The sequence below is a fragment of the Oncorhynchus nerka genome, linkage group LG12 (assembly GCF_034236695.1).
Source record: "Oncorhynchus nerka isolate Pitt River linkage group LG12, Oner_Uvic_2.0, whole genome shotgun sequence".
In the NCBI taxonomy this organism is placed as follows: Eukaryota; Metazoa; Chordata; class Actinopteri; order Salmoniformes; family Salmonidae; genus Oncorhynchus; species Oncorhynchus nerka.
Window position 1 is genome coordinate 71,682,746 of NC_088407.1, and position 19,769 is coordinate 71,702,514.

The 19,769-nt window shown below is 41.5% G+C and overlaps 1 protein-coding gene across 1 annotated transcript; it reads right to left on the reverse strand.

Annotated features, from left to right (window-relative positions):
• Positions 1-7,450: 7,450 nt before the first annotated feature.
• Positions 7,451-17,096, reverse strand: LOC115138824 (D-aminoacyl-tRNA deacylase 2-like). Its single transcript, XM_029676018.1, has 5 exons — positions 17,053-17,096; positions 16,526-16,630; positions 8,124-8,235; positions 7,922-7,988; positions 7,451-7,761 (listed from the first exon to the last, which is right to left on the reverse strand). Exons 1-5 carry the CDS (start codon positions 17,094-17,096, stop codon positions 7,451-7,453), a joined length of 639 nt encoding a protein of 212 aa, XP_029531878.1.
• Positions 17,097-19,769: the final 2,673 nt, after the last annotated feature.

A 19,769-nucleotide genomic window follows, 5' to 3' on the forward strand; every position in this document is an offset into this window, starting at 1 on the left:
ATTTAGTTCTTCATTGAGTGAAAAGAAACAGTAGAAAAACTCTGCTCTGATCACATAGCAGAGGACAGATACCACAAACAAAGACACACACCTACATAACAGGCCGTGGATGGACAGAAGCTGTGATCAAATGTGGCAAAATGTGTCTCTTTTTACCTGGATCCGTAACCACAAAGCGTCTCAGAGCAGAAAATTGATCGTAAGTGCTGAGAAGAGAGACATGATTCCTATGTTGTTGATGTAAAGAATATGTGTTGGTCCGTGGTGTGTAATGAGGAGCAACCAGATGCTGCTGGTCCGTGGTGTGTAATGAGGAGCAACCAGATGCTGCTGGTCCGTGGTGTGTAATGAGGAGCAACCAGATGCTGCACTTGACGCATTCATGAAATTGCTTATGCCATTTACTAATGTTACCAACCCTTAGTAAACTTTTGGAAAAAATGGTGTTTGACACAATGCTATTTTACTGTAAACAAATTTACAACAGACTTTCAGCAGGCTTATAGGGAAGAACATTCAACAAGTATGACACTTAAACAAATGACTGATGATTGGCTGAGAGATATTTATGATAAAAAGCTGTTTTGTTGCACTTCAGTGCATGTTTTGACATTATGGAACATAGTCTGCTAATGGAAAAACATATCAAATCAAATGTTATTGGTCACATACTGTTATAAGAATTTTGTATGTGGTAGTGCACAGGTACCTCAGGTCTGAATGATTTTGTTAATACACAAAGTATTAGACCGTCCCGGTGAATCTGTTTAGAATACCTAAGTTCCTATCCTTGATTAATTCTAGGTGTTTAGAATATCAAGTCCAAGATGTCTTAAAATATTCCCCAAATTCGTGAATAAAGACTTACTCAACTTGTCTTGTAGGCTGGGAAAAGCAATGTTGGTTGGATTCCGTCACTGTCTCTGTCGACCTTAGATATATACCGGCCCGTTATGGAACCCCAATGTCAGGGGACAGCTCTTTAATTAACGGGTCAATGACCCGCCCGTGCACGGTCTTCGGCGTGTTACCTTTGGACGACAGGGACAGGTATTGGAATCCGCAACCCAGAGTTTGTAAGATTCTGGTTTAAATGAAAAAGACAGATTTCTCAGCATACAATAGTCAAAGTGTTTATTCACGAGGACGTCCTAGTCCGTTGTACAAAACCATCCATTTTATACTGGCTCCTTACGCACATACCTTCACACACAAACAGTAGGTATCCTATGCACATACTGTATCACTACCCAGCCGACAGTTCCATCCCCCGAGATTAGGGAGACCTTGAGAAGTACTCCCTGTCCTCTCCCAAATCTCTCAGAGGCCTAGCCGACCTGAGACTTTGAGAAGTACTCCCTGTCCTCTCCCAAATCTCTCAGAGGCCTAGCCGACCTGAGACTTTGAGAAGTACTCCCTGTCCTCTCCCAAATCTCTCAGAGGCCTAGCCGACCTGAGACTTTGAGAAGTACTCCCTGTCCTCTCCCAAATCTCTCAGAGGCCTAGCCGACCTAAGACTTTGAGAAGTACTCCCTGTCCTCTCCCAAATCTCTCAGAGGCCTAGCCGACCTAAGACTTTGAGAAGTACTCCCTGTCCTCTCCCAAATCTCTCAGAGGCCTAGTCGACCTGAGACTTTGAGAAGTACTCCCTGTCCTCTCCCAAATCTCTCAGAGGCCTAGCCGACCTGAGACTTTGAGAAGTACTCCCTGTCCTCTCCCAAATCTCTCAGAGGCCTAGCCAGGGCGGCTCCGAAGCTACGCCTTGCTCAGACAGTCTGTGTTTTTCCACTATACAGATACATTGTTTAACCTAATTCTGACTAAAGGTACACACATCAGATTATAATTTTATGATTCTAATCAATTTCATACAATTCTAAGGTTTCAGAGTGGAATTATTTCATCATTATCTTTCAACATTTAAATTATTTTATCACATACACATGGTTAGCAGATGTTATTGCGAGTGTAGCGAAATGCTTATGCTTGTAGTTCTGACAGTGCAGTAATATCTAACAAGTAATCTAACAAATTCACAAAGACTACTTAATACACACAAATGTAAAGGAACAACTAAGAATATATATAAATAAATGGATGAGCGATGGCCGTGCAGGCATAGGCAAGATGCAGTAGATGGTATAGAATACATATGAGATTAATAATGTAGGGTATGTAAACATTATTCAAGTGGCATTATATAAAGTGACTAGTGATACCTTTATTAAATCAATATCTTAAAGTGGCCAGAGGTTTGAGACTGTATGTTGGCAGCAGCTGTTTTTCAGTCTCTCTGTCCCAGCTGTGATGAAACTGTACTGACCTCGCCTTCTGGATAATAGCGGGGTGAACAGGCAGTGGGTCGGGTGGTTGTTGTCCTTGATGATCTTTTTGGCCTTCCTGTGATGTCGGGTCATGTAGGTATCCTGTAGGGCAAGTAGTTTGCCACCGGTGATGCGTTGTGCAGACCGCACTACCCTCTGGAAAGCCTTTCAGTTGAGGGCGGTGCAGTTTCCGTACCAGGCGGTGACACAGCCCGACAGGATGCTCTCAATTGTGCATCTGTAAAAGTTTGCGAGTGTTATAGGTGACAAGCCACATTTCTTCAGCCTCCTGAGTATGAAGAGGCGCTGTTGCGCCTTCTTCACCATGCTACAGTGGGGCAAAAAAGTATTTAGTCAGCCACCAATTGTGCAAGTTCTCCCACTTAAAAAGATGAGAGAGGCCTGTAATTTTCATCATAGGTACACTTAAACTATGACAGACAAAATGGAGAAAAAAAATCCAGAAAATCACATTGTAGGATTTTTTATGAGTTTATTTGCAAATTATGGTGGAAAATAAGTATTTGGTCACCTAGAAAAGTTTTTCTCAATACTTTGTTATATACCCTTTGTTGGCAATGACAGAGGTCAAACGTTTTCTGTAAGTCTTCACAAGGTTTTCACACACTGTTGCTGGTATTTTGGCCCATTCCTCCATGCAGATCTCCTCTAGAGCAGTGATATTTTGCGGCTGTTGCTGGGCAACACGGACTTTCAACTCCCTCCAAAGATTTTCTATGGGGTTGAGATTTGGAGACTGGCTAGGCCCCTCCAGGACCTTGAAATGCTTCTTACGAAACCACGCCTTCGTTGCCCGGGTGGTGTGTTTGGGATCATTGTCATGCTGAAAGATCCAGCCACGTTTCATCTTCAATGCCCTTGCTGATGGAAGGAGTTTTTCACTCAAAATTTCACGATACATGGCCCCATTCATTCAGTCGTCCTGGTCCCTTTGCAGAAAAACAGCCCCAAAGCATGATGTTTCCACTCCCATGCTTCACAGTAGGTATGGTGTTCTTTGGATGCAACTCAGCATTCTTTGTCCTCCAAACACGACGAGTTGAGTTTTTACCAAAAAGTTCTATTTTGGTTTCATCTGACCATATGACATTCTCCCAATCTTCTTCTGGATCCTCCAAATGCTCTCTAGCAAACTTCAGACGGGCCTGGACATGTACTGGCTTAAGCAGGGGGACACGTCTGGCACTGCAGGATTTGAGTCCCTGGCGGCGTAGTGTGTTACTGATGGTAGGCTTTGTTACTTTGGTCCCAGCTCTCTGCAGGTCATTCACTAGGTCCCCCTGTGTGGTTCTGGGATTTTTGCTCACCGTTCTTATGATCATTTTGACCCCACGGGGTGAGATCTTGCGTGGAGCCCCAGATCGAGGGAGATTATCAGTGGTCTTGTATGTCTTCCATTTCCTAATAATTGCTCCCACAGTTGATTTCTTCAAACCAAGCTGCTTACCTATTGTAGATTCAGTCTTCCCAGCCTGGTGCTGGTCTACAATTTTGTATCTGGTGTCCTTTGACAGCTCTTTGGTCTTGGCCATAGTAGAGTTTAGAGTGTGACTGTTTGAGGTTGTGGACAGGTGTCTTTTATACTGATAACAAGTTCAAACAGGTGCCATTAATACAGGTAACGAGTGGAGGACAGAGGAGTCTGTGAGAGCCAGAAATCTTGCTTGTTTGTAGGTGACCAAATACTTATTTTCCACCATAATTAGCAAATAAATTCATAAAAAATCCTACAATGTGATTTTCAGGATTTTTTTTCTCATTTTGTCTGTCATAGTTGAAGTGTACCTATGATGAAAATTACAGGCCTCTCTCATCTTTTTAAGTGGGAGAACTTGCACAATTGGTGGCTGACTAAATACTTTTTTGCCCCACTGTATCTGTGTGGGTGGACCATTTCAGTTTGTCGTTAATGTGTACGCCGAGGAACTTAAAAATGTCCACCTTCTCCACTACTGTTCCGTCAATCTGGATGGGGGGATGCACCCTCTGCTATTTCCTGAAGTCCACGATCATCTCCTTTCTTTTGTTGAAGTTGAGTGAGAGGTTATTTTCCTGACACCACACTCCGAGGGCCCTCACCTCCTCCCTGTAGGGCGTCTCGTCATTGTTGGTAATCAAGCCTACCACTGTAGTGTCGCCTGCAAGCTTGATGATTGAGTTGGAGGCGTGCATGGCCATGCAGTCGTGGGTGAATGATAGAATAATTTGTATGTTTAAGATAATGACTAAAGTATTCCACCCTGAAACCATATAATTGTATGAAATGTGTTAGAGTCATAATCCAATAAGGTGTGTGTCTAGGCAATTGTGTTACTATTTTACAATATGAGCTGTGTACAGTTGAGACATTTAAGGACAACTGAACTGTCGACTTGTGATGACGGTGAAACTAAAAACTGTAAAGAGGTCTCCCCACCCCAGGGAGGAGAAAAACTGTTAGAAATGGCTTGCAGAAGATGATGAAACATGTTGCAGAAGGGTGATAAACAATGTATGTTTGTGTGTGTGTGTGCTATAAAAATATTGTGTTCTCATTTAGAAGACAGAGCGCTCTCTGAATAAAGTATTGATCTATTGCAGAATCTGAGACTTGGTCTAATTCTTTATTAACCGGAGATTTACGACCTCTGGGAAATAGACAAGGCTTGAGTGATAGTTGAGTTCAACCATTGAGATAGCAAAATTCTCGTGACAGTGAACAGGGAGTACAGGAGAGGGCAGAGTGCAGTGTGTGGACCTTTTGGGGCGGTAAGCAAATTGGAGTGGGTCTAGGGTATCAGGTAGGGTGGAGGTGATATGATCCTTGACTAGTCTCTCAAAGCACTTCATGATGACAGAAGTGAGTGCTACGTGGCGATAGTAATTTCGTTTAGTTACCTTCACTTTCTTTGGGAACAGGAACATTGGTGTCCATCTTGAAGCATGTGGGGACAGCTGACTGGGATAGGGAGAGATTGAATATGTCCGTGTGTTATGGCTTTACACCCCCTGCTATATTGTGGATAAAGCGTTAATTGTCTAACAGAACACAGAGGGTGTTCTTTAATGGAATCCTCTCCAAAGTAATTCAGGTAGAATCAGGAATTTCCCAGGGCAGCTGTCTAGGCCCATTACTTTTTTCAGTCTTTACTAATGACATGCCACTGGCCTCAACACTATACACATCAGCTACTATAGCTAGTGAAATCACTTAAAGAGCTGCAGTTCATTTCAGAATGGGTGGCAAGGAATAATTTAGTTCAAAAACTAAAAGCATTGTATTGGGATAAATCATTCACTTAACCCTAGATCTCAACTAAATATTGTAATAAATCATATTACAATAAACTGAGCAAATTGGTCAAAACATGTTGATACAACAGTAGCTAAAAAAACTCTATTCCACATCAGGTAACTGATGCAAGCAGTAGAAACTGATTTAAAAAACAAAATTCCTACCTACCTGGCCGGCGGGATGGATCTATCTACCTGGCCGGCCGGAACTACCTTCCTGGCCGGCCTGTCGGACCTACATACCTGGCCGACCGGCCAGCCGGACATACTTACCTGGCCGAGCCGGACATATATACAGCAGCGCCTCTTCAACCTCAGGAGGCTGAAGAAATTTGGCTGGTCACCAAAAACACTCACAAACTTTTACAGATGCACAATCGAGAGCATCCTGTCGGGCTGTATCACCGCCTGGTACGGTAGCTGCTCCGCCCACAACCGTAAGGCTCTCCAGAGGGTAGTGAGGTCTGCACAACGCATCACCGGGTGCAAACTACCTGCCCTCCAGGACACCTACAGCACCCGATGTCACAGGAAGGCCAAAAAGATAATCAAGGACAACAACCACCCGAGCCACTGCCTGTTCACCCCCCTATCATCCAGAAGGCGAGGTCAGTACAGGTGCATCAAAGTGGGGACCGAGAGACTGAAAAACAGCTTCTATCTCAAGGCCATCAGACTGTTAAAAAGTCATCACTAACATTGAGTGGCTGCTGCCAACATACTGACTCAACTCCAGCCACTTTAATAATGTAAAAATTGATGTAATCAATTTATCACTAGCCACTTTATATAATGTTTACATACCCTACATTACTCATCTCATATGTATATACTGTACGCTATACCATCTACTGCATCTTGATGTAATGTATCACGAGCCACTTTAAACAATGCCACTTCATATAATGTTTTCATACCCTACATTACTCATCTCATATGTATATACTGTACTCTATACCTTCTACTGCATCTTGCCTATTCCGTTCTGCCATCACTCATTTATATATTTTTATGTACATATTCATATTCATTCCTTTACACTTGTGTGTATAAGGTAGTTGTTGTGAAATTGTTAGGTTATATTACTTGTTAGATATTACTGCATGGTCGGAAATAGAAGCAAAAGCATTTCGCAACACTTTCATTAACATCAGCTAACCATGTGTATGTGACAAATACATTTGATTTGATTTGACATGTTGATTGAGCATGTTTGGGATGCTCTGGATTGACGTGTACGACAGATTGTTCCAGTCGCCGCCAATATCTAGCAACAGCCATTGAAGAGGAGTGGGACAAAATTCCACAGGCCACAATCAACAGCCTGATCAACTCTATGTGAAGGGGATGTGTCACGCTGCATGAGACAAATGGTGGTCACACCAGATACTGACTGGGTTTCTGATCCACGCCCCTTCCCATTTCTTAAGGTATCCGTGACCAACAGATGCATATATGTATTCCCAGTCATGTGAAATCCATAAATTAGGGCCTGGTGAATTCATTTCAATTGACTGATTTCCTTATGTGAACTGTAAATGTTGCATTTATATTTTTGTGTTGCTGGTGCAGTGCTTATAAATTCCCACTAGATGTCACAAGTTGCCATTTCACAAATTGCAACAAGGATGTCAAAACAAATATTTCAGTTGAGTTCAGACTTTCTTTTGACTTCATTATCGTATTACATTTTGTATAATTTAACCAAAGAACATGATACAAACACACAAATTCTAATAAAAACTATTGCCAGCTACGCATACAGTACCACCATTTTAGGGACAAGAGTGCAATTGGTCATTCAATGTGAAATGTAATTAGTATTGGAAGTTTCAAAACTCCATCAGGTGTGTGCATGGTCCGTTGGTATCCAGCTTCAGCACTTGTCTGTTCCCATAAGTTCCATGTTTGATGTTGGTTGCAATCTTACTACTCTTACTGGACAAAGCCAGTTCCTTCTCAAAGAAGGAGACAAAGTTAGAATACAGCTGCAGGCCCTCTTCTTTCCCAATGTTATTGTGGTACTGCATGCCCTTCCCTTTGGCCTTGCCTCCCAGTGTAGCCTGAGGCACGATGAGAACGCTCCCAGGCAGGTCCAGCACTGACACATACTTCCCAGAGTCAGCCTCACACAGAGTGTTCGCTGTAGAGTATAGTATAGCAAAGGGATTAATAACCACTCAGTAGCAATACTGCTTTACGATTAATTGAAGAACAGTAACATTTACTGTTCACAGTCTTGCGAAGCCCAGGTAGGTGCATTATTGCAGTATTGTCCAAAACTGGAAAAGCTGAACACCTACCCATTTTGGGGATAATGTCCTCTGTAGCACATTTGAAAAAGCAGATATATACCATCCCTCTGTCAATCTGAAAACATGAAATCTTATGAAAACACCAAATGATTATCTTCGGCAAGGTGCAATTATTATTATTAGCATGCATTCTCACTAGTATAGACCATATTTGCATTTGAAAAAGGAGTAGAACATAATTTAGTAGTACCTCCACCCATTCAGCATCAGATTGATCATCTGCACGTTTGACTTGAAGCATTGCATAGAGACACTGCTGAAGAACAGATCTTGCTTGTGGAGAACCTGCCTTTTCAGTCACACTATGTCACGCCCTGACCTTAGTTGTCTTTGTTTTCTTTATTATTTTGGTTAGGTCAGGCTGTGACGAGGGTGGTATGTTTTGGCTTGTCTAGGGTTTTTGTATATCTATGGGGTTTTGGTATGTCTAGGTAAATGTAGGTCTATGGTGGTCTGAATTGGTTCCCAATCAGAGGCAGCTGTTTATTGTTGTTTCTGAATGAGGATCCTATTTAGGTTGCCATTTTGTAGGTTATTGTCTATGTGTAGTTGCATGTCAGCACTTGTTGTAATTAGCGTCACGGTCGTTTTGTTAGTTTGTTTAGTGTTCTTTGCTTATTAAAGAAGAATGTATTCTTATCATCCTGCGCCTTGGTCTCCTCGTTATGACGAACGTGACAGAATAACCCACCAAACCAGGACCAAGCAGCGTGAAAAGGGGGAACAGCGCTTAATGGGTAAATGGACCTGGGAGGAGATATTGGATGGACCAGGACCCTGGACACAGCCGGGGGAGTATCGCCGTCCTAAGGAGGCGTTCGAGGCAGCGCAAGAGGAACGGCGATACTATGAGGAGAAATACTGGAGAATAGAGGAACAACGACGATATGAAGGTACGCAGCTAGCAAGGAAACCCGAGAGGCAGCCCCAAGAGGCAGCCCGAGAGGCAGCCCTCTCCCGAGCCCGTATGGGAGTTGTAGCGATGAGACAAGATAGTAGCTACTAACAATTGGAAACCACGAAATTGGGGAGAAAAAGGGGTAAAAAAAATATATATATCTTTATCCAGAGTAAAATGAGTCCTACATCAACATAACCTAAAAAGCCGCTCAGCAAGGAAGAAGCCACTGCTCCAAAACCGCCATAAAAAATCCAGACTACGGTTTGCAACTGCACATGGGGACAAAGATCGTACTTTTTGGAGAAATGTCCTCTGGTCTGATGAAACAAAAAAATGAACTGTTTGGCCATAATGTCCATCGTTATGTTTGGAGGAAAAAGGGGGAACCGTGAAGCATGGGGGTGGCAGCATCATGTTGTGGGGGGTGCTTTGCTGCAGGAGGGACTGGTGCACTTCACAAAATAGATGGCATCATGAGGCAGGAAAATTATGTGGATATATTGAAGCACATCTCAAGACATCAGTCAGGAAGTTGAGGCTTGGTCTCAAATCGGTCTTCCAAATGGACAATGAAACCCAAGCATACTTCCAAAGTTGTGGCAAAATGGCTTAAGGACAACAAAGTCAAGGTATTGAAGTGGCCATCAAAAAGCCCTGACCTCAATCCTATAGAAAATTTGTGGGCAGAACTGAAAAATTGTGTTGCGAGCAAGGAGGCCTACAAACCTGACTCAGTTACACCAGCTCTGTTAGGAGGAATGGGCCAAAATTCACCAAACCTATTGTGGGAAGCTTGTGGAAGGCTACCTGAAATGTTTGACCCAAGTTAAACATTTTAAAGGCAATGCTATCAAATACTAATTAATTGAGTGTATGTAAACTTCTGACACACTGGGAATGTGATGAAATAAATAAAAACCTGAAATAAATCATTCTCTCTACTATTATTCTGATCCTACCTGACCTAAGACATGGAATTTTGACTAGGCTTAAATGTCAGGAATTGTGAAAAACAGAGTTTAAATGTATTTGGCTAAGGTGTATGTAAACGTCCAACTTCAACTTTATGTCACATCTCATAGGTTCTGGGTATAGTCCAGAATATGAGCGTGTTTCAGTGCCCCAAGTGTAACCACCCACATCTTTGAGTCAGACGGAGAAAGGTCGCTTGCTGATACTCTGGGGGTCATTACAGAGTTACAGAGTTAATCATTTATCTGAATCTCATGTGTAATAGAAGGATAATAGAGTGTAGACTGTTTCTTCTCCCTCCTCTGTCTAGGAGACATTCCTCTACACCTGAACATCAGAGAGATGTCAGACAGTGGCCAGCCTTTGGTGTCTTCGCCTGATAGCCCTGAGGTAACAATAGATAGTAAAGACAAACATTGGCAATGTTGGGAGACAAACGGTGTATTCGTCACTAACATCGTGTATGTTTTACACGTTTGAGAGTTTACCATGTTAGTTTTCTACCTGGGTTTGTTTAATATATATATCTGCCTATGGTGTTCGGCTGAGGCAAAAAGAAAAGTGGCGACTGCCGTGGTCCAGCGTCTAGAAGAACTCTCTGGTTGAATGACTGCCATCTACTGTGTAGGACAACTGGACATCTAGTCTTCTACTGTGTAGGACAACTAGTAATTTACAGAAAATAGACCAGAACACTGCACTTCTCCTTATCCCCCATTGTTGCCGCAGAGTCTGCAGAAATCCATGTTATCTGATCTGGTTACATGTGTATATATTACATACTTACTCTATTGAATGATGTACAGTATATTGGACTTTCATTGTTGTGACAGTGATGACATTATGTTCAGTTTCAATCTGTCTCTTCAAACCGGTGAGTATTCAATATATAGATTGTGTTCAGTCTGTTCAAATACAACAAGTTTAATTTAAGCCTTGAGACCACAATGTACAGTCCACAGTAAACTCATTGGTTGTTATTTTGTCCTAAAGCATAAGGTGAAAATAAAGGAATGCTTTGGTTGTATGTTATTTTTTACCTGATGCCTGGTGAGTTGTGCTTTTCTTTTTAAAATAATATTTACACAATCTTCCATCTTCATGAAATACAACATGTTACTAAGTCAGAGATGAAAATATACAACCTACTATTGCCCACTTGACTTGGAAGCCTAATACGAGTTGCAGTTACTCTCTATAAACACCTGGTGGCACTGCATATCCAATCAAACATCCCCAACCACCAGTCGTATCAGCCTGGTCTCATAGACTAGATGTAACATATTGAATGTAAATCTGGAACACTCAAATTAGTATGATATATTACATAAGGTATGGTTACATATGACAGGTTACTTAAGTCAAAAACTAAAGTAGGGTGGCTGGTCAGGCGTATAACGTGAACATCTAGCAACCCAAAGATTGCATGTTCGAATCTCATCATGGGCGACTTCAGCATTTTCCTAATTAGCAACTTTGCAACTACTTACTACTGTTTAGCTACTTTGCAAGTAATTCGCATGTTAGCTACCCCTAGCCTAGCTAACCTTAGCCACTTAGCTAACGTTAGCGACAACAAATAGAAATTCATAACATATCCCGTTTTGCAAATTTCAAAAATGTCGCAGGAATTGGTTTTCGGAACAACATATTGTACTAATTGCAATTCGTAACATATACGAATTTACAATTTGTTAAATATACTAAATGGATTATGGACATCCACAAATTAATACATACCATACAAATCGTAACATATCAAACTAATTGGACTTTCTCGGATTTACATTTACTATGTTATTGTTTACCCATGAGTCCAGGTTGAGTGGGATGAGCACTCTGTGACATGCGTCAACAGGACTACTTCCCGCATATTTCTGTCACTCTCTAGACTCATCTAACTACAGCAGCTGTTTCACTTTCAACCAAACCAGCCACCATGAAAGCCAAGCCAGACAGCTCAGTGTCTTATCAGGTCAATGAGCATTGAACATTTACTGCTTTTCCTGTGTAGCTGTGGTTATTAATTTGCATGCTGTTCTATATTTTAGGAACAAAGTATGACTGCGTTTATATAGGCAGCCCAATTCTGATATTTGTTTCACTAATTGGTCTTTTGACCAATCAGATCAACTCTGAAAAAGCTCTGATGTGATTGGTCAAAAAAAAAAAAAGAATTGGGCTGCCTGTGAACGCAGCCTGAGAGGTCCTACCAAACCCCTTCAGACTAGTTCTTGATGACAAAATGACAAGTAAAAGTGCATTTAACCTAGTAAAATACTACTTGAGTAAATGTTTAAAAGTATTTGGTTTTAAATATGCTTAAGTTTAAAAAGTAAATGTAATTGCTAGAATATACTTAAGTATCAAAAGTTAAAGTATTAATAATTTCAAATGTCTTATACAGTATTAATAAGTAGTACTTTAAAGTATTTTTTGTTAAATACTTTACACCACTGCTGAGGCATGTCCTGTGTTTGGAGACACTGGCTGGGGTTGAGACTGGTTGTTGATAGGATGCACTTCTGATTAGATGGTCCCCATTAAAGAGGAAGGCCCACTAGTGCAGCCATCTATTTGTGGTTCTGTTTAAAGAACTGAACAGTATTGTGGTCAATTTATTTCCATTCAAGTCCTGTTTTCAGTTCTGTACACTTATTTCACCTCAACTTGACCTTCATTTTTAGGGACACTGATCAGCATGATATTGTTTTTAATCCCATATATTCAATGCATTCAGAAAGAATTCAGATCCCTTGACTTTTTCAACATTTTGTTATGTTACACCCTTATTCTAAAATGTATTTAAAAAATGTGCCTAATTAAATAAAGGTTAAATAAAATAAAAGATTGGTGGAGTGCTGCAGAGATGGTTGTCCTTCTGAAAGGTTCTCCCATCTCCACAGAGCTATTTCAGAGTGACCATCGGGTTCTTTGCTCTGACATACACTGTCAACTGTGGAACCTTATAAAGACAGGTGTGTGCTTTTCCAAATCATGTCCAATCAATTGAATTTACCACAGGTGGACTCCAATCAAGTTGTAGAAACATCTCAAGGATGATCAATGGAAACAAGATGCACCTGAGCTCAATTTCGAGTCTCATAGCAAAGGGTCTGAATACTTATGTGAATGTGATGTTTCAGTTGTTATTTTTTATACGTTTGCAAACATTTCTACAAATGTGTTTTTGCTTTGTCATTTTAGGGTATTTTGTGTAGATTGATGAGTGAACATTTAAAAACAAATCTATTTTAGAATAAAATTAGCAAAATGTGGAAAAAGTCAACACACTGTCTTTACTGTACAAACCAACGTCCATTGACTTTAGGTCAACTTTCGGTATAATGCTAGTTGATCCCCAAAATATCATTACAACGACCATATAATAAATAACTAAATACGGCAGTATATAATTTGTTTATGTCCATCAGAAAAGCACAAGTTCCTCTAAAAATACAAATCTCCCTCCAGTAAGTCTAGATGTATTCCTGAAAGGGGAACGGTGTAAAGTGAAGATGGAGAAGTGAGACTTAGAGAAAGATGAAAGGTGGCTGTATGAGGTGGCTGTATGAGGTGAAATGAGGGAGATACTGCAAGGCAGACCTGCTAGCTCAAGGCTACACAGTCACACCTGACAACGCCAGCACTGAGGAGGAAAATGCCAAAGGGTCCAAAATGATGACTCCTGTGTACAGTAATTATTGGTGTGGCTCTTACAGACACCGGACAGGTTGGATGCTTTACAGATGAAACGTGAGAAGATGGCCTCGTTTGCCAAGTTCTTCCTCCAGATTTCTTTCTCTGACAGATAGAGTGTGTGTGTGTGTGTGTGTATTTGTGGGAGTGAGAGAGTGGGAGAAATCCATTCAGTGAGTATTTGATTCAGTACTGAGTGACTCCTTAGTGACTGGCACTCTTCCTTATGGGCAGCTGCCAGTGGCACTTTCCCAGACATGTGGTGCTTTTCTAGGCAGAGAGAAGCAAGGTATTCCCATACAAACACAACAGCATAGTTAAACATAGCTCAGCTGACTTAAATTATCTCCCTCTCTAGGTTGGGGATTTCTCTCTGCCTCAGTCTGCAAGCTATTCCCTTTTTAGTGCACTATTTTTGACCAGGGCATTTACGGCTCTGGTCAAAGGTAGTGCACTCAATAGGGGGAATAGTGTGTCATTTGGGACGTATCCTCAGTCTTTACTGAGGGGGTCTGGTGTCAGTGACATCTGAGCCCCAAGAAAATATATTGATTGGGAATTTATGTTTGTACACAGATTCTCAATTGTAATCTTATAAAGTGTAAGTCTCAAGGCTGTGGGTAACTGGTGAAAGGAGTCAGGCGCAGGAGAGCTGAGATGCGCGGACAAGGTATTTAATTCAAGAAAACACCAGTATAAACACAATACTATGGTGCTGGAAAAATACCGATACCACGAAATAAATGGACGTAAATACAAAACCCGGCAACAATAATACCAGCCGTCAGATACAGCCTTACAATAAAACAAACATGCACAAAAACATGGGGGAAACCAGAGGGTTAAATAATGAACATGTAATGGGGGGAATTGAAACCAGGTGTGTAAAATGCAAAGACAAAACAAATGGAAAATGAAAAGTGGATCGGTGATGGCTAGAAGGCCTGTGACGTCGACCGCCGAACGCCGCTCGAACAAGGAGAGGGACTTCAGCGGAAGTCGTGACAGTAAGGAAAATAAAATTAATATGTGTGTGTCTAAAGAGTTTTAAAATGCCATAACCTCATAACTCATAACATGCTATGCACTCAATTAAAGTGCTCAAATATTTAAGATGTAAAAATAAGTCTTCATACTGTATATTTATTGCTGTAAATCATCCTAAGTGAAAACATCAATTCTACACGAGACATAAATATTTTATTGATTGAGGTTATGTTAAGTCGTTTTTCTTTTTCTTTGAGCGCTATACTTTAAAAAATATATTTTTACACTATGGTTAGTTTTGAAAATCTCTGATTGAAAAGATGGTTTGTATTTTCCGTTAAAAATACCCATGAATTCATTTGGGTGTCATTTCAACAGTTCACTCTGCTTCTGTCAGCAATTAAATTAACTATAACTCTCTATTGTTGTATAAGCCACATCCTGCATTCCAAAATTAGAGAAGAATGGATTTTTAGAGACCAAAAAAAAAAAAAACATCTGCGATTTTTTGCACTCTGCAGGCAGGGATACTTTCACTTTCTAAAATCAGTTACTAAACCTGCCATTCAAAATACAGAGCCCTGCTATTGCTGTATGCGGTGACCTAAAAAAAAACTTGTCTTTTAACGTATTATCAGACAGATTCATATCATGATAAAACAATCTCCAGACCTCATCATCATAATTAGATAAAGCTTAGCTGCAGGGTAGGATGGAGTTGGTGTTCATGGTGGTGGTGGATGAAGTCTCTCACACTCCAGCTCTAGGCAAACTCCCCACTCCTTATCCCCCCCTTTCCCCCCTATCCGTGGCCCCATCTCCCTTGACCTTGGGGTCCCTGTCCTGCCTGGCAGGCCCTAGCGTTGATCCATTGCCATGCCAATGCAGCTACGGCAGGGCTCTGGGTAAACAGCAGCAGCTGGTTGCAATTGTGCTGTGTCACTGGGAGGGCATGTGTTGGCTCAGAACAGGAGTGAAGGGGTGGAGGGAGGCGGAGGGGGGACTGCAGCAGCGCCCCCACACACCCCAGTCATCTGTCTTCCTGTTCTGCTCTCTGCATACTGCTGAGAGCTCTACAACTTTGCAGACTCAACGTTGCTAACAGAGCTGAAAAACGACATGCAGACTCAACACACTGCTATCAGAGATGAAAAATGACATGCAGACTCAACACACTGCTAACAGAGCTGAAAACGACATGCAGACTCAACACACTGCTAACAGAGCTGAAAAACGACATGCAGACTCAACACACTGCTAACAGAGATGAAAACGACATGCAGACTCAACACACTGCTAACAGAGATGAAAAACGACATGCAGACTCAACACACAGCTAGAAGAGCTGAAAAACGACATGCAGACTCAACACACTGCTAACAGAGCTGAAAACGACATGCAGACTCAACACACTGCTGACAGAGCAGAAAACGACATGCAGACTCAACACACTGCTGACAGAGAAGAAAACGACATGCAGACTCAACACACTGCTAACAGAGCTGAAAAATGACATGCAGACGCAACTCACTGCTAGCAGAGCTGAAAAACGACATGCAGACTCAACACACTGCTAACAGAGCTGAAAAACGACATGCAGACTCAACACACTGCTAACAGAGCTGAAAAACGACATGCAGACGCAACACACTGCTAGCAGAGCTGAAAAACCACATGCAGACTCAACACACTGCTAACAGAGCTGAAAAACGACATGCAGACTCAACACACTGCTAACAGAGCTGAAAAACGACATGCAGACTCAACACACTGCTAGCAGAGCTGAAAAAGGACTTGCTTTCAGAGCCTAGGATCTCTGTTCAGTGCACAACAGGGGAAACCATCCATGTAAATTGGATGATATCCTAGGCCTAGGACACAGCAGTGTCAGATACACATTGGAAAATACAAATACAAATACTGCTTTCTTTGGTATCAGGATACACATTCTTTACTCTCCTTTGATTCAGTTGTTTCAGTTTGGAGTTCTTTATTTCAGTGTCAAGCCTGGTTTGGAGCTTATTAGGGCTCACCTCTTCCCCTGCAGCTCCAGAGTAAACAAGGGACCAAAGAGCCCAGTGAGCCACAGGCTAAGATGTAGAGGGACTCTCAAACACAACTGGCAGGAGACTGTAGATCTGAGGAGATAAAGAGAGAGATTTGAGGGTTGGTGAGGTGAATAATTCATGATTGTGGAGAAGGAGATTTGAGATAAAGCAGGGGTACTGTGTAGAGCCGGGGCCATACCAGTATTACGATACTCATTAGTATCGTGGCAAGGAAACAAAACAGAAAGTGGTTGTAACTTTTTTAGGAAAACAACCTTAGAGAGACAGACAGAAGAAAGCTGGGGTATTGGCCTGCAGCTGGGTTTTTGATGTCTGGGCGGGCATGCCCATAGAAATGTAATTCTTAGAATGGGGACCCCCATTCCAGTGGGTGCTGAGGAGGCATTAAAATTGATGTGGTCTGAGGGGCTAAGTCCATTATAGGAACGTTGTGTCTACGGGCATAGCTGGGTGGTGTGTGAGACTTGGTCTGGGCGCATCAACGTCTTTACCTTGATCTCTGTGTCTGCTGCTGAAGGACGTGTGTCTGAGGCATGGGCCAGTGGTGGGGATGGAGGAGCTCACTAATGTTGCCTCGACCTCAGTGTTCAATTAAAAATTAAGCTTAGGCTGCTATAGTAATATGTAGCAACTTCACCATCAGCTCTCAAGGACATTCGCTTCTGTACCAGTACTTGATCCAAGCAAAAAACTAAATCCAATAGGCCTTTATTTTTCCCACAACGTAGAGGTGATCATACACTGTACATCGCTTTGAGGGGAATTTTATTTGTGATTGTTTGTTTGACAACCTTTCAAGCCCATAGTTAAAGAGATATAGCACACACTTGCCGTAAATGACATCACTATCTTCAGATTAATAATTTACCCACATAGTCACTGTAGTTTCAATAGCGATAGCAAGAAGGCAGTCAATATAGTATGAAGTGTTCTGCAATGTTTTAAGGCCTATTCTTGAGACAGATGGACCTTACATATCTAAGACAGATATGATGGTGGTGGTTATTCTAGGAGTTCCTTGTCTAAGGTATGTTATGTTTCAGCCAAAATACTAATGCACCATAAGTGCTGCATTGGATGTTACAAGAAATGCCCCTCATCTCTCACAGGAAGCTATAGCCTTTTGAAACTTAAGGAGATAATAGTTATAGATCAGAAATAATGCCAAACATTGACCATTAGAAATCAGCATCACCACAACACAAAGCTACAGGGATTAATCAAGCGTTGTTTCCACTGTGAGACTGTTTCCTCGGCTGAACACTGCTTTCTATTCACATGATGTGGCCTTCCTGGCTAATGCACAGAAAAAAACCTTTTAGTCTTGTTTCCTTCCACCTGTTAGCTAAAAGGACATATAAATACATGGATGTGACAGGTGGCTTGGTGGCTACAAGCAGCTACCTCCCTGTTTGCAATCTACACAAGCAGGGCAGACTGAGGTTAAATGGAGGCGACAGACCATTTCCCTCAGGTGATCAAGGGTCCAATTGATAGTGAAGTCTCACCGACACCTTAACCTGCAGACAGAGAGCATGAAGACACCATTGTTGTGAATTGAACACAAACACTCACTAACACAGACAGAGTTGAAGCTGGTAGTAGCTGCAGCCTTTAGTGAACCCCCCCCCCCTCCCCGCCACATAATACAAATGCAGCCTTAAGCACAACTGAATATCAAAGGGTTGTTGTGAGTTGTTTTCATTGAGGCACTTTACATTTTCCTGACTAATTTGTCATCTGTTTCAAACATATAAAAGCATACGTTTTATAATGCAGACTAAGACCTGTTGCTGACAATGACAGAACCATTTGGATGCTGTGAGTTTTCTCCTGTACAGGCTGTACTGTAGTGTCATTGATGTTTAAGACACGTGCATGGTGTTGTGCTGACAGGAATATATACAGTATAGAATAACATCCCATCCCAATCCTAAGAAATATACATTTTTGGGGGCATTTGCGAAAAAAATCGGTAAGAAGGAAGTTGCATGTCTATACTCTAGCAGCTTATAAGTGCATACGCTTCCAATTCAACGTGGGAGGCTGTCATTAAGGTCTTTTAACATGAGTATCTCCCATAGGCAGCTGTTTCACGCCTTATGAAGGGCACCCTGTCGCGCATGGAAAACCCAACTCGTTTTTGCTCAAAGATGAATGAATTGTTATGGTTCCTTATGATAACACCACTCCGCATCCTTGACATGAAGAGGGCCAAAAGCAGAATGAACAGTTATTTAAAGGGTATAGGACTTCATACATTTATAACCCATACATACCACATCCATAAGCAGTACATGAGTGTTTCATAACAACCACAAGACAACGAAAATGTCAACTTACTTATACAGTGCCTTCACAAAATATTCATACTCTTTGACTTACTCCACATTTTATTGTGTTACAGACTGAATTCAAAATGGATTAAATATATATTTTTCTCTCAAACATTTACACACAATACCCTATAATGTCAAAGTGAAAACATGTTTATAGAATCTTTTGCAAATGTATTGAAACTGAAATACAGAAATATCTATTTACATAAGTATTCACACCCCTGAGTCAGGGCGGCGGTAGACTCAGAATATACTGATCGTGCAGGGTAGTTGAAAGAGAAGGCAATTACCTTATTGTTCTGAGGACAAGGAGGGTGTAAGGACCAATAGTTAAGATTCTCAACCAACACTTAAATCAGATGAGAACACACTACTTACTGCCTGTTGCTAGGAATCATCACATCTATTTACAGGTTGTTCTTGTTCCATCACAAGCTTCACACTTGCATAGCATGGCAACCTCACACATAGTCTGCTCTTGGAACTGATTTGAATTAAACCATTGGCTAATAAATACGTTCCCTCCTCCTCTTTTTACTGCATCACTTGTGACAACAATGACACTGATGACACTGGGCGAAAGTTATATTGATTGACCTTTGACATGTAAGCTGCAAAGCACTGAGAGAGAAGAAAATAGAGAGAGAGAGAGAGAGAGAGAAAAAAATAGAGAGAGAGAGAGAAAAAGAGAGAGAGCGAGAGAGAGAGAGGCAATGAGCCTTTTGGCTCTGAGTCTGTTAAGTTTGTAACTAACTAGTTAAATAAAGGTCAATAAAAAATGTAAAATAAAACTAAGGCTCTGATTCCAATACCTTGTTCCTGTTCATATTGATAGATGCCAACCCAGAACACAGGGATCGTGTGTGAAA